Source organism: Melopsittacus undulatus, chromosome 3 (assembly GCF_012275295.1).
Source record: "Melopsittacus undulatus isolate bMelUnd1 chromosome 3, bMelUnd1.mat.Z, whole genome shotgun sequence".
NCBI classification, from domain to species: domain Eukaryota; kingdom Metazoa; phylum Chordata; class Aves; order Psittaciformes; family Psittaculidae; genus Melopsittacus; species Melopsittacus undulatus.
In genome coordinates, this window is record NC_047529.1 from 12,651,501 (window position 1) to 12,673,160 (window position 21,660).

A 21,660-nucleotide genomic window follows, 5' to 3' on the forward strand; every position below is an offset into this window, starting at 1 on the left:
AGATGACAAATGCAAAAGATTTTACTTCCCTAACTTCATTGTCTGATAAAATCTAATTGTTTTCTGGTTTACTGGCTCAGCAGCATGTCTATACAACCTATAATCAACACGTGAAACTTCAGGCAACGCGAGTACAACGTTACCAATTATCCCCTTTCATCACACTGTATAATGAAACACCAAAAAGTATGCGCAGAGAGCTGCAGAAATCTGTAGATCAGGCAGATTTAGGAAAGAAAAAAAGAAGAGGAAAAGAGAGAGAGAGAGATAGAGAAAAAGAAAGAAAGAAAAAAGTGAACAATAAAGAAACCAATCTCCACTACGGCCTCCAGGAGTCAGTTTTTTTCAAAACGGATAAGGACTGGCATCTCTGGGATTAAAATGTTGAAGAATCTTGAATCAAAAGTGTTTGTTTTTTTTTTTAATTTTTGACATGTCATTTATTTTCTTTAATGAAAGCTGAAATCTGTGCCCCACATCTTAATTAAAAAAACAACACTGTACTTCAGAGCAGAGGCATAATCAAAGAACTTCAGCTTCTATGAATAAACCTACTTCACAATATGCCTATTCTAAAAGAAATAGTCTCACTCATCTAAGCACTCTTTAAATCCAAGAAGAGGACAAAATTAATAAATATATGTAATATATTACCTCTTGTATCTGGATTTATCCATGAAGTTGCACAATGTATTTTTAATGGACAGCCATTGAAAACCTTTGAAAAGCAAGCACCCATCTGCAGAAGTAAAAACAATTAAAAATATACTTATGAAAGTATAGTATACTTATGAAAATATAGAGAAGTGATATTCCCAATAGGATTCATTTTACGTAAAGTAGTAACAAGAAGTTAAAATAGTTTCATTTGACATGTGGAAGATAACCTCACACAGACAAGATGACTAAGTCATTTTAAGTGATTTTTTTTTCCAATTAATTTTTTCCCTTTGTGCATAAGACCTTAGTTTCTGAACAAACATACCAGAATTAGCATTTCTGAATTAGCCCTTAAATTAAAAGTCTTAAATTGTATGCACTTAGGTATGCGCTTAATTTAAGCTGGCAAACCTTAAAAAGGTTCCTGAATTTTGTGACTTTAGAAAGTCCCAGAGAAGCTTTATTCTTGCCATATTTCACACATTCAAAATAAAACTACAGGGCATACAACAATTGAAATCTTTGTCTTAGAGTCTCTGTTACTTGTTCCAAGTTAACTTATTTTCAATATTGACTGCTTTCCAAAGGGAAACCTCTGGTAGATGGTATCACTCTTTCTCCAGTCTAACCCTAATAAACTCCATTTGCCTATTAAGTGTCTTGCACAGTGCAATATAATCGGTCTGTCCATCTTTCTCCTAGTGAAGCACAAGGATTTATTTGTGCTACTTATTTAATACTTAATAAATTTGCTTCAAGATGACAGAAAAGGAAAAGCCAGGGCTTCCTTTCTTCCCCTCAAACATCAACAATTATCTATCCTATTTTGGTAGGGAAGAGCTGACCCACAGCACTGCTGATGAAAGAGAAGGATGCAGCAGTGCACAACAATTAGTTCAGTGAAATATTACAATTTATCAAACACTGGCCATATATAAGACACAGTCATAGGTAACAGTTGCCATCCTGAATATAAGCAGGTATCACCTCTATGAAAAGCTACATACTCTACAGCTACAGAATGGCAATGTTTTCACTCTATACTAATACTTTGATAATAAATATTGATCTGTAAGCTGAATTAACCAACAACTTTCATGTTAACATTTGGACAAGTTGGGTTTTTTTAATTAACCTGTTGTCAAATAAGAAAGTCTGCGCACACTCGGTTACTTTTGAACACAGTGTATTTTGAAGAGGAAATTAACCCTTTAAAATGAGAATCAGCAGAAAACAGGATCCTTCCTTGTGTTTCAGGCACGTCTCATTCTTGCTTCACTATAATGAAAGCAATGACTTTGCCTATATATGCTTAAATGAGAGAAGAATCAAATTCATTAAGGTAATCAGCAAAATTGGAAAAATAGAAAGACGCCATTGCACAAAGACAACAGGGAAGACTTCAGCACTGCCAGTATCACTACAAAAGTCTTGAGTACCAAGGCAGGGAGCTGGTACACAGCGAAAAGTCCAATAATCCCAACTGTCTGGGAGAAAAACCCCTTCCTTACCCAAATTTTAATTATTTGGCAACTGATGGAGACAGCAGACAGAGTGGAAAATGTGTCAAATCAATATTTAACAGGATGGTTAGAAAGTTTGTTACACATAAGAGGTGGGGTGTGATGAGGAAAGAGGAAGAGAAGGCAGAGTTTCTAGCCTGAGCACCATCAGAACCAGAAAATGGATGCACTACAAAGATGCATAAATGTGCAGAGAGCAGTCCAATACCCAAAGACAATGAAAAAGCTAATAAAAAAATCTTCCAAAGTTTACTTCAAAAGCACATAGCCAAGGGCGATTTCTGAAATACTGTGCCTGTGGCTTAACACTCCCAAGAGACACTGACTTCTATAACTAAAAGAAGCCCCTAAACACATTCAAAAAAAGCAATCTCTCAGCTTAAGAAAACATGTCCTGCTTCCAGCATGCATCCGTGTGACTCGTTAATACTCACGTGTACTTTAGGTGTGGGAGGAAGGCCATTACTAATTGGTTTCTAAAAAATAGAAGTTAAAAAGTGTGTTTACACTCACACGCACACATATGCATGAAAAATGCACATTCCCATACTACAGCATAACAAAAATACAAGTCTAAAGTTTTTTTTTTAGACTGTTCTTAAAAGCATTTAATAATTATATTCGAAGAAAACAGAAAGCCAATACTTATATTTACATAAAACAGATATAAAAACCCTCCCTGCAGATTTTTAAGACAATAGAGTTGTGTTGTATATTTCTAGACTTTGATAACTGGAAGGCAATAAACACCTACTGGACACTGCTGTGCCACATGTACGAAATATGAAAGCCATGGCTGACCTTTGGCAACACTCCCATTTTTAAGCATAAGATGGGGCTATGGACCTTGCTTCCAACCAACACTTCCATATTTCTGTATGAGTTTCCTAACCACATTCTCTAGTGACTACACACCACCAACTACCGGATCATTTGCTTTCATTAAAACCTCTACTACAATTCCCTAGTATCTCCTCAATTAATGTCTGCATAGCCTATTGTGCAACACTTTCACATTACAATGATGCCTGAAAGAATGCCATATGCAGCAATACAAGATTTAAGCAACATTGCAGCAATTGTTCAATTGTTCACTATTACAAGCAACTATCAGTTAGTACTAGACCCACTTTCCTATATTTGTATCAATTTGTTAACAGAAATATGCTTCCAAAGAAATGTATTTTACAGGTTAACACAGGAAATTTCCAACACACCATTTCAAATGTGATGCTCAAATCAGTTCAGGAAATCATGCTTTCCAAAGTACTTCCTTAAACTGAAACAAAAACACTCACAATGTTTCTGCTCTATTTTCTCTTCTTTCAAAAGGGTGACATTTCCAACCTCATCCTTAGAAGAAACCCCCAAAGACTATAGTTCCATGTTAAGTTTAATCTGATCTAACTCCAAATGCCCCACACTCAGGAGATCCTATCTCACATTCATTCCCACTTTTGCTTTTGTATCATAGTAATAGAGTGCCACTCTGGAACCTATTCGCTGCTTTGATGGGAAAACTCACTTGGAAGAAGAGAAAGGGATGCAGAAATACTCCCTTTCCTCTGTTCGCAGCTGGATCAGGTTACACATGGAGTGAAACTGCTTTCTCTCCATGAGTGTAACTTCACATGACTGTATGTAGCTCAAGATGGACACTAAACCCAAGCTGCTAAATCTTGAAACCCAGAGCTCCAGAGACCAGCAGACAACAGCTTACCTATCTGGAACCTTAATCTACGTTTCTCCATCTTTTTTTTTATTCCCCTGACACCAAAACACCTGCATGCCTACACCTGGGATAAGGAGGACTCATTTTACAACCCCGATTCAGCTCCTTTCCCAGGGCCAGCCAAATCCTCCAGCAAGCCATCAGGTGGCAGCATATTCCTTAATTTACTCATTTGCTTAAACAGTCATTGCTCAGTACAACACATTACATCTCTCTCAGAAGATCTTGCTCTCATTATATCTCAAGTATGTGAATAAAGCAAGTAAATCCTATATACCCATGATGATGACAGTTTCTAATGAAAATTAAATACTGATTCAAACTTCATTTTAAGACTATCACAACTAGATTAGCAACTGTGCTTTGATTCAAAGTAAACAAGATGCCATCCATTCAGCATTTCTATACTAAAGAGTGTGCCCACTACTTTTCATTGCACATGTAAAACAGTTGAGACTTTTAAATAAGACCCAGAAGCTTAAATACCTACCAGTATTTCCTTCTTTTCTCTCCTTGAAAAATTAGTGTCTCTAACTTCATTCTGTTGATGAGGTGATCCCTCTCGTTCACCATTTAATTGTACGTAACTGACTCCATTACCTAGAAAGATTAATGTTTTAAGATGTGTTCTACCTTCAGCTCAGAGTAGTCTAGCCTCAAAACAATTCTGAAGGCCATAAGTTCCACTTATGTCAGAACACATTCCAGTACACTAATTTATGAAGCATATATGTATCTACATGCACATAAAGCCATCTATAGAGAGCATTCAATTTCAGTCCACGGCTTTTGGCAATTAACATAACTAACGTGGACAGAGAAAGGGATGCAGTCACAGTTAAGAGGAAAATTATATTTAACATATCTAAAGTAAAACTTATCTAAAGCTTCAAATTATTGATCCTTTATAAATAGCCTTGAGATATTTCTGAGCACTAGATGTTTAAGCATTACAGTCAAATCTGTAACACATTAACTGCAATACTAAATACATAGCAAGGAAGAGTTAGCAAAGTATCAAATAAGATTCAGACATTAACTTCGCTTAAAACAAGCCAGTTCAGAATAACTCTTAGAGCAGACTTTAACACACATAAAAGGAACAGCCTGGGCAAACAGTAAATACAATTTCCTGCTGTCCTACCCAACCCAGTTTATTATAAACAAATGCAAACTTTGAAAGCAAAACTGTATTATTGACCTGTCAAACGACAACCTCATTGGGCACACAGAGCCAGAATCTGAAACTTATAAACAGGAACACTTTTTTATTCCCTGTGACAACCACGATACTCTACATTATAAGCCTGTTACTCAGAAAAGCAATTGTGCCACCAACGGTGTCAGCAGGAATGATATCAATACCTTTACAAGAAGGTACATTTGACTCTCAAGTCAAATTGAGTTCAAGCATGCTTGCTTTGTATATCTTGGCTTTTGTGCATTTTCTTTTTTACTTGCCCCCCCCCCCCCCCCCCCCCCGAAAAAATACCACATTACTGTAATTTTGCATATGCACACCTATGTATGCATAGGTGAGGATGCAGAAAGAAAATAATGTAAGATTATTTAAGAAATATTTGTACACTTCTTGCTGTCACTCTTATTACCTAAAACATTAGATTTCTGTGGAGGTAACCGAGGAGGTGGTGGCCTGGGTGGAACTTGAGATGCAGATTTTGCTGGACTTTCTGATGTTGGGCATCTCTTGATTGTTCCCTGGTTATCGTTTTCAGAAGACTGAGTTTCTTGGGGGATAAAGATGGATTTAGGCTAAAAAAGACACAGTAATAATAAAAACATAATGAAAAAAATATTCAAAGCACCCAAGCTCCTTCTCACTGACAAAAATGTCACATGCAATATTTGGGTCCTCAAATTTTCACAAGTAAATTGGTAAAGCAAGATGTTCTGCCATGCAAATGTTTCAAAAATAAACCAGAAGGAAACACACAGCAATAAGGAAAACCTTGTTACCAACAAAGGACAAATTAAAAATCATTATATTCAAGTAATGCACTAAATAATTACTGGCCATGTGGAAATGTCACTGTTTATGAATACAGATAACCAAACCAGACATTTAAGTAGGAACTAGGGGAACAGACAATGATACAGCTAGAACTTTGTGTAAAGAATCACAAACAAAGGGTGTACCCACAAAGGGCAACATTGTTTAGAAACCTGCTGCACTAATGCTGCTTGCAAGGCCCTTCTGAGTTATGCAAAGATAGTGCAGGAGGGTAACTAAGCAAACCTGCAATTTTTGGCTGAGGAACTAAGAGCCAGACAAAAAGAAATATGGTTCTTTTAAATTTTGTTCACATTAAGGTAACTTCCGTGTAAAAAAGATTCACTCTTCAAGTGACAGCATGCAAAACCTAATCTGATCCAGGCATGCCCCTCAAGATCACCATTCAGACAGCAAGAGTTAGCAAGCAGATGCTTTACTCAGCAGCTCTTTAGTCATGGCTCAAGTGAAAGAACTATCAATACAGTTATTTAGACACTTCTGCATTTATATATAGTGCCCTATTATCTGGCAACAAAATCCCTCTCACTTACCTTTGGTGGTAAAGGAGGTGGCACTTTAGGTTTCATAGTAGCACTACGAAGAAAAGAAACAAAAAAGGTTGTTATCCAGTGCAGCCCCTTGAACCTTACACTGTGGCGTTCAAGATACACAATTTTATGAAAAACACAGGCTTTTATAAGTGACATACAATTAAACACCATTAACTTGCCATCAGCACTATTATATCCAAGTAACTGCATCACAAATACTCTCAAACATTTTGTTATTGCTGTGCATACCACAGATACTATCTGAAATAAAACTATCACAGATCATCCCTAGAGAGCACAAAGCAACATAAACCAGTCTGCTGAAGATACACATACTTGTGGGGAAAAAAAGTAGGGAGATGCAGAGCAAACCTGATATTTACTCTGCTGAGAGAAGAAAGTACCAGGGCAAAGGGGAGTTACAAGAAAACTGATGAATATCATTCCCAACTTCATCAGAACAGCTTTACACATGGATGCAAAATCCACATACAATGGATACAATGGACAGTTATCCCACAGTCTGGATTCAGGGGGTGTGTGTGTCTGTGTCTTCTTCCATGAGTTTTTTTTAGAGAATTTTTTCAAAAGAATTTTTAAATGCAATAACAATTCTACAGCTTAACTTAACAGTACAAAGTATCAGCAGGAAAACAACAAAACTGAAGCATTAGGATTATCCTTCCTCTACTGGTTCTGTGTTTTAGAACACAGAATATGCCTCATTTAATAAAATGTAAAAAAACCATAAAATTCTAAATGATGGGTTTTCAACAACTCTCACACTGCCCTGTTTCCCGATCTTTTGGAACACAAAATTATTTTAATTGAATACATTAGGCATACAGCTGTGAAAACTTGACATTCTTCTTGACATTCTTGCACAATGTTTCCCTTATTTTTAAATTATGTTCCAAAACTTAGGGAAAACATCCAACTAGTAAGATATCCACTTGTTTACAGATCAACAACTTGTCTCCTTTGCTTAATTCTCTTCAGGAGTTTCTGTCCTGGTACCTTATCAGTGTCATCCACTTCAGCTGCTATAGTGGTAGAAATTATCTTCTCCCCCTAACATTGGGACCAAGCTTAAGACCTCGGTTGTGTGCATCCAAGCTCCAGTTGTATTTTCTTTCATACTCTTCCCTGCATCTCTGACAGCCATCGCAGTGTTACTGGGCAGCCAAATGTGTCAAAAAAGGGAAAAAAGCCAACAATTTGGCATAAATGTAACAGACGCTTGTACAATGGAGTATGCCCTAGTTTCAACAGCAAGGTTTATGTGCAGTTTTGTCACGCTGATCACACAGAGCACTGCCTCAATAATTTCTGCTTTCCCAGCTTCCATAACCAGGAAGTTCAAGCACCATCAGCTTTGCTGCACATGAAAGAAAAAAATATCAAACCAACAAGGATTATTAAAAGAAGAGAGAAAATTTTATATTGTTCCCTGAAGCATGTGGATTCTCTGCTATGAATCACACAGCTTCACGCAGTGAAGAGTCATGCAGTGGCATCAGTTTGGACTGGAGGGCATACAGCAGCTTCACTGTTTTTGTTCTGGATCTGACAGATGTCACATGTGGTCTTCAACTACAGCACCATCTCAGAGAATATAAATAGAACAAAAGCCTTGCATCTTCAGTGGACTCCAGAAAAAGATATCCAAGACCAAGCTGATGAACCAACGTATTGCAACAGATATTTGGGCTCAAGCAGATACCAAGAAGAAAGGCACAGGTGCAGAATCCGTCTGATCCAATGTTGAGGCATTGAAGGGTTGCCCCTGTGCTTACAGGAAAATGCAGTGCCCTCTCTGTAGGACAAGAGTATCTAGGATGAAATACAGAAGCAGTAAAAACCACCAGGACTTTTTGGAAGACTACTGGTGACTGTCCTTAAGGTCAGATGAAGTAAAACCTCTCCAGAAGCTATCAGGTTTTTTCCTGCTTAACCTGAAAAAGAAAACCCACAAAAATACCACAGCGACAGAAGCAGCTAAAGCCAATGCTGTTAAAAATTCTGATGGAGCTCGTGCAAGGAACAAGGATCTCAAAGCACTGGACAAAGAAACCATTGGAACCACCTGAAGACATCAAGGATCAAGAAGTTCCAAGCTCTAGAACATTACTGATATTGATGATACTGCCTGCAAACAGAGTAAGAAGGTGGGACATGGGGAATCAAGCAGAAATGAACGGACACAGAGGTGTACATCCAAAGATTAGTATGGATGGAGGAACCAAGCTGACATGGTTTGGAGCAATACAGATATCCAGAGCATCTTCACAGAAGGCTATCAAAGTGTAGCTGGAAGTATGGTGCTATAGGGGACTGTTACATCCCACAGTGTGGAAGCCCAAGTTATCACCACCAAGGTCTATCCAGCCTGGCAGCAAAGCAGGTTTGCAGCTTGGTCCAAATGCAGGAGAGCAAATCAATGAGTAGCATCAGTGAATTCTTCCTCTCAAAAATAAGACATGGGAGCTTCATATTATCAATGAACTGCACCATCATGCCTGTAAACAACAGCTTCATAATGAAATATTAAGAACTTCTTGAGGAATTAGGAAGGGAATGAAGCCTGCTAGAAACTGAAAATCATTTTTGCTTCTATAAATATACTTCGTCAAACAGCAAACATACTTGTGTTTTGAGATCATTATTAAACAATGCAAGTTTAACATACTTGTAACCTACGTGATATCAGAGAGTATCAGTAGCTTTACCTTTCTTGAAGGGGGCTGTCCCTCATGCTCACTACAGTGATAAAAACTACTGCCTTTGTTATAAAAGAACAGCAGTAAAATAACTCAAGGGAAAAAGAGTTATTTGGTTCTCTGTAGGAGACAGATGCCAGCAACAGATAACGCATGTTTTACAGGTTTCTGTTATGAAGCAACAGCTTTCAAAATTATCCATTAACAGAAAGTAAACAAGAACTCTGTCTCAACAGCATCTTTCTTTCTTTTTTGTCTTTATATCAGATTTATTTAGGAATGTAGATTTCCACATACTGGCTACAAATTTAAAATTGTTTCAGCTCTCATGTGTCAATCAAAATGAGCCCAATACTTATACTTAGTATAAGCACAATTAATTTAACACATGGCTATCGATACTGCCTTTGTAGTCACATGAACCTTGCTCTGTGGTAAGGGAGCCAGCTCTATTACAAAATCAAGCACCCACACAAGCATCCTCCTAGCTGAGACTGTAGACAGAACAAACTCGATCATCTAGAGAAGACAGGTACGTATGTATTTTATGTATTTTTAATGAGCTTTATTTTAAGATACTAGTTATAAAGATGACATCAGCATGGAGATCAGAGGAAGTGGCTCAATGTATACCATTATTTTGTTCAATAATAAGAAAAGGACAGCTGTATGAAGTGAGGAACAAATTGCTTCCCCCTGATTTATCACAAGTTTATCAGCAGAATAAGAAAACATTCAGTGATGTAGTCTAGGAACAACATTAAATGCCTATCTTAAAAAATGTTGTAGAAGATGAAGTATCCCGAACTATTAGGGACAGAGCAACTTACAACAAACAAACATTCATCTATTCAAGAACTGGCTTTTATACATATAATTTTTACAAGAAAAAAAGGACTTACTGTTTAGCATCATCATCTGCATCATCATCATCTTCTAAATGTGCCACATGTCCCCTAAGAAAGTGAACAAGGTACGATGGCTGAGCTGTACTAAAGTTACCCAGCTACTGTGAAAAATTGAGCTCAAAGTCTGCTACCTCTTTTATAGAATTCAACTGTCTTTTAGCTTTTTATCATTACTCTTTAAAGCACAGCTGCAATCCAAACAACTAAGCCTCTCCTATACCCTCTCAGCAAGTACAGGCACAAACAAGAGCTAGTTGTGACAGACATAAGAAATCAATACACAAATGAAACTGAAACACAAGAGGGAAAAAAAAAATGGAATTACCGTTGATGCAGTTCTTCTTCAACTGATTTTAAGAGACTCCTTCAGCATTAAATAAGAACAAGAACATAGTTTAATTGTGGCACACATACTTAATTATCAAAAGTCAGGGCAAACGCCCCCATGATTCTATCAGTAAATAGTCCAAAGCATGATATTTCAGCTGCCTTTCAGAACACACATCAAACATCCATACACAAATGAACATAGCTACTTTTAATTACTATGTTTTTACATAACACATTTTCATATGCATTTATTAATGTATTGCCATTAACAACAGTTCCTTGTACTGTAGAATATGGACAGTCTTCAACTGATCCCATTTAAAACAAATCCACACTATCCAAGAAAATCATAGTATTAAAAAAAAAAAAAAATCAGACTGACAAAAGTATTAAACTATTAGCATTAATTCTTTCCTAGTTATTTTTATAACATTCTGAACTCTTCATTTCTATGTCTTTGACAGAAGGCATAGCACGCAAAACACAGGGATGGAAAACAACACGATTTTGTAACATATCAGTATCCATGTTTTCCCCAACTAAAATACTGCATGCAAGCATCATGTTCTATGCTTAGATTTTCTACATTTTAAAAATATGACTTCATGTAACAAAGCAAAGCTGGGCATCTTAATTCTGACATGCATAAATGTAATTAATACGTTGGATTGAAAAGAAAAATTACATGGAAAATTATTTTATATGATTAATAAAACAAAATTATTAAATGCCTGAACACAAAGTTAAAGGACTTTGCTGAGGGAGGTTTTATTTTTTAAAGCATCTATAACTGAATGTTCCTAGTGCCCTACAACATAAAGAAGAGCACAAAGCAATGTCAAAGAGAAACACTTGCAGCTCACAGATGTGGTAAAACTGTACTCTGTGGGACCTACCATGCAGAACATTATGTTAACAAGTAGACCAAGATAAGAATAGGCTCTTAAAGGGAAGCTTACAGCACCAGAGACGATATGGTCAACACAGCCTCTAAAGATTAAAAAGTATTGTAACTCTATCATCTGAATTACTACTATTTTAGATATAAATCCTGATTTTGGAATTTTATCTGATATAAACAAGCTTGAAATTTTACTACATCCATTTCAGCTAATGTATTTAATACATTTATGATTTTTGTATTAAAATAGTCTTAAATGAATTAAAGAAAGAAAATTATGTTCCTTACTCACTTATTTCCACCCAAGAAGTAGTCACACTGAGGACCATGACCATATTCTAGCTGTAGATCCTACAAATGTAAGAGAATCAATCTTTTAAGATGAACAGCATCAAACATAAACTATGTCATGCTGCTGTTAACCCCTCTACCCCACCTAAACTACCAAAGAAGCTCATTCTTTAGGCCTTCCCATTGCTAACACCACTCTCAGGCCCATCACACCAAAGAATCTCCTCTCTGCCAGTTTGCTGTATCGCTAATTCCTTTTAAAACTGTGACTTTAGTCCCTTCCTTGGACACACAGATCCTCTGCTCAAAGTCACTAGCAAAAAAAGGAAACAAAGCAACTATGTAAATAACACAACACAGCTACAGATTGGGCAGAGAAGAGACTCAGAGCAGTTCTGTGAAGAAGGACTTGGGGTGTTGGTTGATGAGAAAATGAACATGAGCTGGCTTCAGTGTGCATTCACAGCCCAGAAAGCAACCGTATTCTGGGCTACATCAAAAGGAGCGTGAACAGCAGGTCAAAGGAGGTGATCCTGCCCCTCTACTCTGCTCTCAGGAGATCTCATTTGGAGTATTATGTGCAGTTCTGGTGTCCTCAATATGAAAAAGGACATGGAACTGTTGGAACAAGTCCAGAGGAGGGCCATGAGGATGATCAGGGGACTGGAGCACCTTTCATATGAAGACAGGCTGAGAAAGTTGGGGCTGTTCAGCCTGGAGAAGTATGTGTGGAGATCTCATAGCAGCCTTCCAGCATCTGAAGGGGGGCTATAGGGATGCTGGAGAGGGACTCTTCATTAGGGACTGTAGTGACAGGACAAGAGGTAATGGGTTGAAACATAAACAGGGGAAGTTTAGATTGGATATAAGGAAGAAGTTCGTTACTATAGGGGTGGTGAGGCACTGGAATGGGTTGCCCAGGGAATTTGTGAATGCTCCATCCCTGGTGGAGTTCAAGGCCAGGCTGAACAGAGCCTTGGGTGACATGGTTTAGTGTGAGGTGCCCCTGCCCATGGCAGGGGGGTCGAAACCAGATGATCTTAGTGTCCTTTCCAACCCAAACTATTCTATGATTCTAACAAAACCACAGCAAAAAATTCCATTACAAACCCTGAACCAAACAGAAAGGACTCTGTGATCTACCAGACCCTGTAGAGAACTCTGCCATCCCTCATTGGCACATTGTAGTATTTACTTCAGATGTGGAGTAGTTCTCTAAGGGAGCCTGAAATGCCTTTAGCACATGGGGACGTTAACCAAATAAGCAGAGAGGACAGTAAAAGTGGTTTTTATATAGCTCTAGTTATAAGAGTACATAATTTAAGGATAATTATATATGTTCTCATGTATACTTTAGGATCACTTTTTGTATCAAAAACAGAAATGCAGTACTAACAGCAAAGTCAAGCACTCAAGCAATCATGGAGCACGGGCTACTTAAAGTGGCAATTCAACAGACACCATATGGCATACAAATTTAATGCATTAATGGAAATACAGGGACCACACCGAAGCACCATCAAATCTGCATCTGCCAGAAGGATGCTGCTATGATTAAAGTGCATTTTTTTGTTCAGATGGATCACAAAAGGAAAAAATTGGGGCATAAATTTGCTCCCAAAATACTGAGTATATTCACAAGGAGAAATGAACTACTGAGCAACTTAGTGATAATGGAGCAACACTGCTCCTTTCCAGAAAACATTTTAAAGGTCTCCAACATCTTCTTGTTGAAGAGGCCTCTTTCAGCTGCAGCCCATATCAAAAGTATGCTGTACTTCAGAAAGATGCCCAGATATCCAAGCTATAAGACTAATAAACTTGGGTTAGATAACAGCTACTCATGGAGCCTTTTAAAAGGGCACTTATTAAAAACAGAGGAAAAGTCTCACACTAGATTTGCCAGTGCCCCAAGCTGATGAAGCAGAAACCACTGCAGCTTTCAGCTCCAGACTAAAGGGCAACCACTTTAACACAAAGCCATGTGTACTGTTTCCTGCTCAGCAAGGAGTTCCGGGTTGTTTACTGCATCCTCAATTTTGCTCTGTAAAGCTAAGTAGTAGTTTCCACATGGGTGTTTCTACCGCAGCTGTCAGTAGCATTTCATCACTTCAGTGACTTTCCACATTTTTCCAAGACAAGTGAGACTGTGGAAAAAAAACTGATAATCACTTGAGATAAAAGAATACACAGATCAGAAGGTTGAATAAAAATTGCAAAGGCAAACCCCATGCTGGCATTTCCTGAACCATAGAGACTGACTTTTCAATCCTTGTACCAACTTTATTAAACATGTCTTCCAGAACAAAACAACCTCCCTTTCCCATCCACTTCTATGTGTCTGACTCACAAGGACCACCTGACATTCCCTCCAGACATCTGTCAGTGGAGCTAGAAAGTTAGATGACAGAAAAAAACAGCTTGCAAGTGATGTGCTGGTAGGGAAGAGAGCTCACCCCTCTTCAGGAACATGTGCAGGGCTCTGAGAGGTAGCAGGTGGCAGGGGTCAGCCCTCAGTTATGGATATTTTTGATCCTTCCTGTTACCTTTATCTCCCTTCATCACAGTTCATCCTTCTCCTATGCCCCAAACAAGTTCTCTACTCCTGCTCCAAACAAGTCTCCTTCCCTCAAGGTCACCTGCAACTTCAGTCTCTATCACCTCCAGTATCTGTCACCTTAAGCAGTTAATTCTCTTCTGCAGGTCCTCACCACCACAAAGAAACACAAATTTAACTTTCTTTACTGTAAGTACTTGTATTACTTCTATGCAATCTCAAAAACTTTCACATGTAAGCACAGGTATTTTGAGGATTCAGGCTCTAGACCAGAAAGCAAGACTAGAATCATAAGATGTCATCAGACTCACAAACAAGGAGGTTAAACAGGTTTTGTGTAGGAGGACACCCCAGCAAAGACTGGGAGTCTGCTGAGAAAAATTATCCCCCATCAGAATAACTAAATCTGAGATTTTCACCTTGAAGTGACAAGGTCTATATGTTGCAAAATCACATTAATCAAAGTGAGAAGTGAAGATCTTACACTGGGCAGAGCCTAAAATATCTGTAAGTTTTCATCTGCACACTGTGCAATGTATGTCTACATATACTGTACAACTATGACAAAAAAACAATAGGAGAAAATATGAAACCCTTCACAAAATGTAAAGAGCCGTCATCTGTCAGACTTTTTATGCCTTACTGGGATTTCCTTTATGAAAAATGACATCTGTCAGGATTACTTATCTTTAAATGCTTTAAAACGACAAAGACTTTGTTTTGATTCAGTTTGCTACTGTGCTGCCTATTAGCATTTATCTGACTATGATTCTAACTGGATATGAATTTTTTTGCCTTAAGTAGCTTCTTAGTGTTCTTCAAAGTCCTTAAATACTGCTGGTTTTCACTCCAAATGTGGCGAAGTAATCCATTGCTAGGGAAATTCCTTCTACTCCAAATATATTCATATAATTTTATAAATCTTCTAGCTATATATTTGATACAAAACCCATCACTAAATACTGCTTGCATCCTGCAAAGCCTCCAGTGTGCTGTTATACTTTACCAAAATAACCAATAAAAATAGATTTTTTTAAAGCCAAATATAAAGGTATTTTTCAACAAAACAAATCTTACCACTTATGTATTCCCACTGGGAAGAACAGATTAACATTAATTACTAAATGATGCAATAACTGGCTTAATAGAAAGCTGTTACCTGACCTGCATACCTAAAGTAACCCAACAACTTTACGAACCTACATTAATATTTAACATACATACAATGCTGAGTTAACTAGAACACTTCAGATGAGACAACATCAACACTGAACAAATCTGAGTGACTAGACAGATATTTTCCAAGAGAATCTCAAGATTACAGCCAGTCAGAATGAGAAGAGGTCAGTAAAACTTGGTGTTAAATTGAAGACACAGCCCAGATTATTCACTTTCAGCCTAAGGTTATCAATGACCTGTTCCTGAAGCAGCACAAGTATGTACAAGATAGTGCTATCTGCTGGCAATGATCACTTTGGAAAAAAGGTAATACAGAGAATAATCACCATTTCTTCTCAACAACCTGGGTAACATTAAATGAAGAACTTGTGTAGAAAGGCAAATCACACTTTCAGATAAACCATATGTGCAAAGAAATCAATGACTAAGAACAGCATAAAGATTTTCTCAAAGACAAATTTGGTGGCAAGGCCATGCCATGAAACAAATTCCCCAGGAATGATCAAACCTACACCACCTTCTGCAGTGTCAGTTTCAAAACCTGCTTTTCCTGCAGAATTTTATGATGAATTGTGACTGTACTTTTGACAGTCTTATGCCCCTAATTTGCTCTGTAGGGCTGAGCTGTACTCAAAGTCTATTTTTAGGTACTCGGTCCTTAAAAAAAAAAAAAAGGAAAGAAACAAAAAAGAAACCCAAACCTGAATGTATGTGTACAGTGAACCAGCAATTCACAGCTACTTCCTAGATTTGCTATTCCCAACACCTTGTGAGAAACAAAATCATCTGAAGTGACAAAATTAAGACTTAAACCAGAAACTGCTGAGGAAGTCACTCTGAATTTCAAAGAATATAAATCACCTTTGGACTACTAACGTATCAAACAAGAAGGCACATACACATCTCTGTTTCTCCATAAAATGATTAAACCATTCCTAACAGACTGCTTCATAAAAGAGGATGTAATATTAGGCTCTTTTTAAAATTAACCTAATGCATATGCTATACTTTTAATGCCTTTATTTCAATTACAAGTGCATTCTTGAGTTTCTTTGGATAGCCTGACATATCAGAAATAGCAAGTATATGTTTAATTTTTTAAATATAGTATTTGCTAAATATAATTCTTCCCTAATGACTGACAGGTTTTACTGTATGTTACTGCTACACAACCACTGTTCCCCTCTTCCTTTCAGGTTTGGTTTGTTGTTTCTTTTTCCCCCTCAAGTTTTTCATTATATCAATTCCCTATGCATTTTGTCTATTAACGTCTACTAGGCACAAACAGCACTATTTCATACCCATATGTTGGAACACTATATAACTAGATATGGTAAGGCCTCAATGCAATAGGCAATTGTATATAACATTTTTAAACTGCCTCCTAGGAATAAAATTGAACATCTCATTTTCTCAATTACCTTTAAAGGGCAGAAAATACCCAAAACATACAAGAAGGAAAGTATGAGCAAAACCCATATCCCAACCCTTAAGTACTTTTCCCCCATTTCCAATTATTTTCTTCTGATCATAAAAGAACCATGCATCACTTTATTACCTAAATGCGAATAAAGTATTAAGATTCTCTCTGAAATTCAGTGTTGATGGCTAACTTAACTCTAGAAATATACTGCAACTAAGGAGGACAGGAGTCTTCATGGCTTCTAACAAAGGAACAAAATACACATGCATGTGTGGCAAGAAGAAAAAATACTTAAACCAAAGAAAAAGGCTACTGGGCAAAGTACTCTATCATCTATGTCAGTCTCTAATCTTTTCCTACCAATGTTTTAGTTCTTCTGCCACAAGTAATTCATTAACACAGAATAGCTATGCTGAAACATTTTTGCATTCCAAAAACTGTTACCAAAAAACTATTAGACATTATTAAACCCAGAGCATATTTATAACCCAAAACAAAAAACAACCATAACCAAATTATCTAAATAGGACCAAATGTATAAATACATCCAACAAACACAACAGTGTAGACTGCACAATAACTGCAAACCTTGCACTGAATCTTTTACTGAATAATGCTAAATTCATAACTGAACAGAACTGTAGGTCAGAACCTGTGACATCAAATCCAAGTTCTGTTCAACTCCTCTGTCACTTTCCAAAACCGTAAAATTCAACACTTTTCACTGTGTGTTGAACACGCCGAGCTAAACTAAATAAAATCCAACACACAAAGATTTAATTTTTCCCTACTACAAGTTAAAAAGTCACTGGCTATAGTGTTAAAAATCAGTGAGCATAATGCAGACCAGAACCAGGTGTGATGCATCCAAGGTGCTGAAGTAGCTGGCCAACATTATCATGATACCACTCTATCATTCAAAAAGAAAAAAGTAGCCTGCCAGCCGGAGGAACCTCAACAAGCTGAAGGAGTAGGTAACACAACCCCATAAGGTTTTAACACAGCCAAGTGAAAAGTCCTGTAGCTAGGACAGACCAACCACATATACAAGAGAAAGTTTGCTCAGTATTGTCCTGGTCCACAACAGAAGAATGAATAGACTACTAAATGTTTCTTCTAATTTACAGAAGGATTAGATTTTACTGGAAGAATCTCACAGTGAAGCATTAGCACCAAATCAGAATTATCTTCTTTGATTCACAATGAGCACTTGTAGTTGTGAAGAAAGCACTGAAACACATGAAGTGTTTTCCGCTTTAAAAACACGATCATGACTGTGTACCTTACAAGCATTATCAAAGTAACAATTTTTCAAGAGTGCACTTAACAGAAGAAAGCACTAAGGCAGAAGAGTGCACACAAAAGAGTGTACTGGGGCAAAAGAAAGATGGAAAAGGACAATCCAGTTAGGAGACATGCTTGCATTTATCTCTTGGACCCACAGATACCAGGCTAGCAAGATTATGTGACAACATGGAAAGTAACCTGAAAAAGACAGATTATAAGAAGTGCTAAACTCAGAAGAAGAAATCAAAAAGCAAATCAAACTGAATCACCATAACCACACTCCCAAAGCCAGAGCAATTGCACCAGAATGGAGGTGATCCCATCGCATACAAAGAAATCAAAGCTATGGAACTCAAAACAATTTGTGAAACATTTTTATAATTGAGCAATACAGGAAATTCCTTTCAAGAATGGGGAAGACAATGTAAGCTCTCAGTAATTATGGTACTGGCAGATTCAACTTATATCAAGCCAAATGATGCCAAAACAAACAAAAACTCCACAACAAATTACAAACAAAAGACATTCCCCAAACAAACCAGTTTTTCATTTTCCTCTCAGTAACCTTATATTACATCTCAAAAATCAAAGCAAGTTTGCAGAATAATGCCCGTGATCTCGTACAGAATGTTTCTTTTCCCCAACAGCAGATGAAGATATTCAAGATTTAAAAGCATTACTTTTCTAACTACACCATACCTAAAGAGCAGAGAAATAAGAAGACTCACTTTCTAGAATAATTTCTATACTGCAATGATAACAACCAAATGTTTTAGCAGTGCAGTAAGAGAAAATCTGGGAAGGGTATCAGACTACAAATGATGCCAAATGCCACTGAAAACACTTAAGACTCCACTTTATTTATATTAAGTGTATATTGCTTCTGTAATAGAATTACCATCTGGAGAAATTGGACACATTTATATAATTTTATAGTCTTTCATGAGACTATTTAAAGGAATTATCAGACAAAAATATGATGAGAATGTTTCTTCTATTTTTAATCACCCTCCAAAAAATTCAGAAGTTATGCATTGTAAGGCAGTTAAAGAAACCAGAAAGAGTGCATAATACTCAGCCACTTCTATAAGTGGTTCAACTAAACATAAATACGGGTTAAGAACTTTCAATACTACACATACTAAAAATTCCTTCCCACATTACAGAAACACATATATACACTAATCCTTACATTGAATGGCTTTTACACAGATGAGAACACCGATACAACAACACAACAAAACATGAGCTTTGAAAAAGGAAAACAAAGACAAAACTAACACTGACAAAGTAAGTCATAAATTGAAAAAATACCAGGTTAGATCTTGCAGTGTAGTATACTTCTTCTGAATTGTCGAAAAAATCGCTACTGTCAGGCTGTTCGTTAGATAGAGATCGAGAAACTCAAGTTATTTATATTGTGACTGAAAGCCATGTATACATAAGGGGAAATTTTCTTCATAAAAATTATTAGTTGAAACTCAAACCATGTTTAAGATAGTTGTGCAAATGAGGGTAGAACACAGCTACAAGTGTGGGCACACTACCAAACATTAACAAATCACACCAAAACAATGAATTACTGTTCATCACCTGAGCTGTGGTAAGGAGTGAGAAGCTGTCTCAGCAAAAGGCAAGTATGTACCAGTTCAACATTTCAGTGAACCACCAACAATAACTCATCATGATGCAGTGGTCCAGTCCTTTGGTTTTGTGCTCATACCCGTGAGTAAATAAGCATAAAGTTTAAGCATGCTTTAGCGAGACAAAAGGAAAAGGGTCAGACCTGCTTTAATGAAAAGGGACCCACACTGTTATTGCTGGAGGAAGAAACGTGCATCTCTTGTTCCTGCTTCCATTTAAAAGAATTTCTCTTCTAGAGCATGTAGTGTTGTTACAAGCTCTCCCTCAGCCCACTTTGTACTAAGGCTCTTTGCTAGACCATCCATTCAAAATAGATCTCATTTGCATTTGGCATGCCAATTTAAATTGCCCACTGGTTCTGTATTTAATGACAAAATATGGTTTTTTCTTTGCTCTACAGACCCAATATTATAATTTTCAAAATCAAAGTTCAGTTTTATCTGGAAAGGATATATCAGGTCTGCATGCTTCATTCTAATATGAGCAGTGGAGCAGTTAACTTCCCTCTTCAACAAGACTCAAACAAGTTATAGACCTTCCTTATAGGCAGAGATGAGGCAAGTTCTTTGGACAGCTTTCAAGTATGCAAACTCTGACAAGAATGCACAATAGTAAAAGACTTCCTTTTCAGCTGCATTAATCTGGACCATTCAAGAGCTTCTGAGATTCCAAAGTGCAATGGTTCTGATTGCTAATGCACAAGGTAGGAAAAGGTTCCATTCCTCTCTTCTGACAACACTTGCCAGAGAAATGCTCTCAAAAGTTGTGCCAAAATCTCTCTCCCAGGTTCAGCAATTCAGCAAAAGTGCAATGAAAACACCTCTCTATCCCATGAGATTGTCCTCTAAATGTTTTTATAGTCAGTGACTGATAAAACAAGAAATGGAAAAAGTTGTTTTTAAAACTTTAGCTTCTCTGTTATCACCTTTTTGCAATTGTGATTATGTGTAAGTATAAACAAATAAAATTCTTAAGGAGCAAAAGCATTATAATTTGAACTGTACAATGCTACGGTAGTACCTTCTTCATAATCTAAACAATGCAAGAGGAAAGTAATACCAAGTTAACTTGGAATCAGTTCAAAAAGCATTTTGAATTAATGGATGAGTTTATGGTAAAAATACTGACTTCATTACCGTATTTAATAAACACTTGTATAACCAGAGCTCATAAATGTTGGTGTTACGCAGTTTTGTCAAGGTCTAAATAACATATCTGAAATAGCTGCCTAAGTCCTACATGTGATTTGGTACGCTATTATTCTCCAGCCCAAGCAGGCACCAGAAACTGCAGACTTACGTGTCCAGTCAGTTGGTTGCTGAGGCAGAGCAAAATTATATACAACCTCATATACCAGAGCCAGCTGAGCCACTACCAAAGGACTAGGCACCAGGAATGAGATTTTTGTACAACTACAGATCAATACAAGGGAATCTGTGTCAGAAGTCCCATGTAGTTTGTAGACTATAAAAGAGGAAGTACATTCTTAGGTACACACCCTTCCCAAAACCAACTGGGAGCAAAGACAATGCCCTTCCCACCTACGTACTAAGCCAACTTAACACCTGCCATAGGAAAACAAAGATAACACAGAAATCTGAAGGATGCAAGCAAAGGAGTGTCCTTTTTACCAAGGAATGTGAAGAAGCTGCCCATGTGCACAAATGTGAAAAGCAACAGACACCACACAAAAGTGGAAGCTTTCTGTGTGTAAGACAGCACAGACATTTTTCCTCTCTCTGATGCAGTTCTCATACCCCTTGTACTGACGATTACATAGGTTGGAAAGATTGGCAATACACCAAAACAGAATACAGCAACTATCAGGCTCAGCATGGCTCAGGTGTGATGCAGGGCCACAAAAAGGTTGGTTGCGTGGGGAAAATAAGAATTCCACCAAAATCTATTTTTTTTTTAAAAAGCATTATGCGTATCTTTCC

The 21,660-nt window shown here is 37.3% G+C and overlaps 1 protein-coding gene across 2 annotated transcripts in view; it reads right to left on the reverse strand.

Moving 5' to 3' along the window:
• The window catches only part of MAP4K3 (mitogen-activated protein kinase kinase kinase kinase 3), an 80,290-nt gene that overhangs the window by 20,323 nt on the left and 38,307 nt on the right, over nucleotides 1-21,660 (reverse strand). For both annotated transcript variants that reach the window (XM_031047515.2, XM_005147399.3), the window contains exons 15-22: nucleotides 11,632-11,690; nucleotides 10,434-10,472; nucleotides 10,103-10,156; nucleotides 6,481-6,523; nucleotides 5,526-5,688; nucleotides 4,406-4,515; nucleotides 2,618-2,659; nucleotides 655-739 (exon numbers count right to left, since the gene is read on the reverse strand). In XM_031047515.2, the coding sequence (XP_030903375.1) occupies nucleotides 655-739; nucleotides 2,618-2,659; nucleotides 4,406-4,515; nucleotides 5,526-5,688; nucleotides 6,481-6,523; nucleotides 10,103-10,156; nucleotides 10,434-10,472; nucleotides 11,632-11,690 (595 nt within the window). The remainder of the gene's footprint in view (nucleotides 1-654; nucleotides 740-2,617; nucleotides 2,660-4,405; nucleotides 4,516-5,525; nucleotides 5,689-6,480; nucleotides 6,524-10,102; nucleotides 10,157-10,433; nucleotides 10,473-11,631; nucleotides 11,691-21,660) is intronic.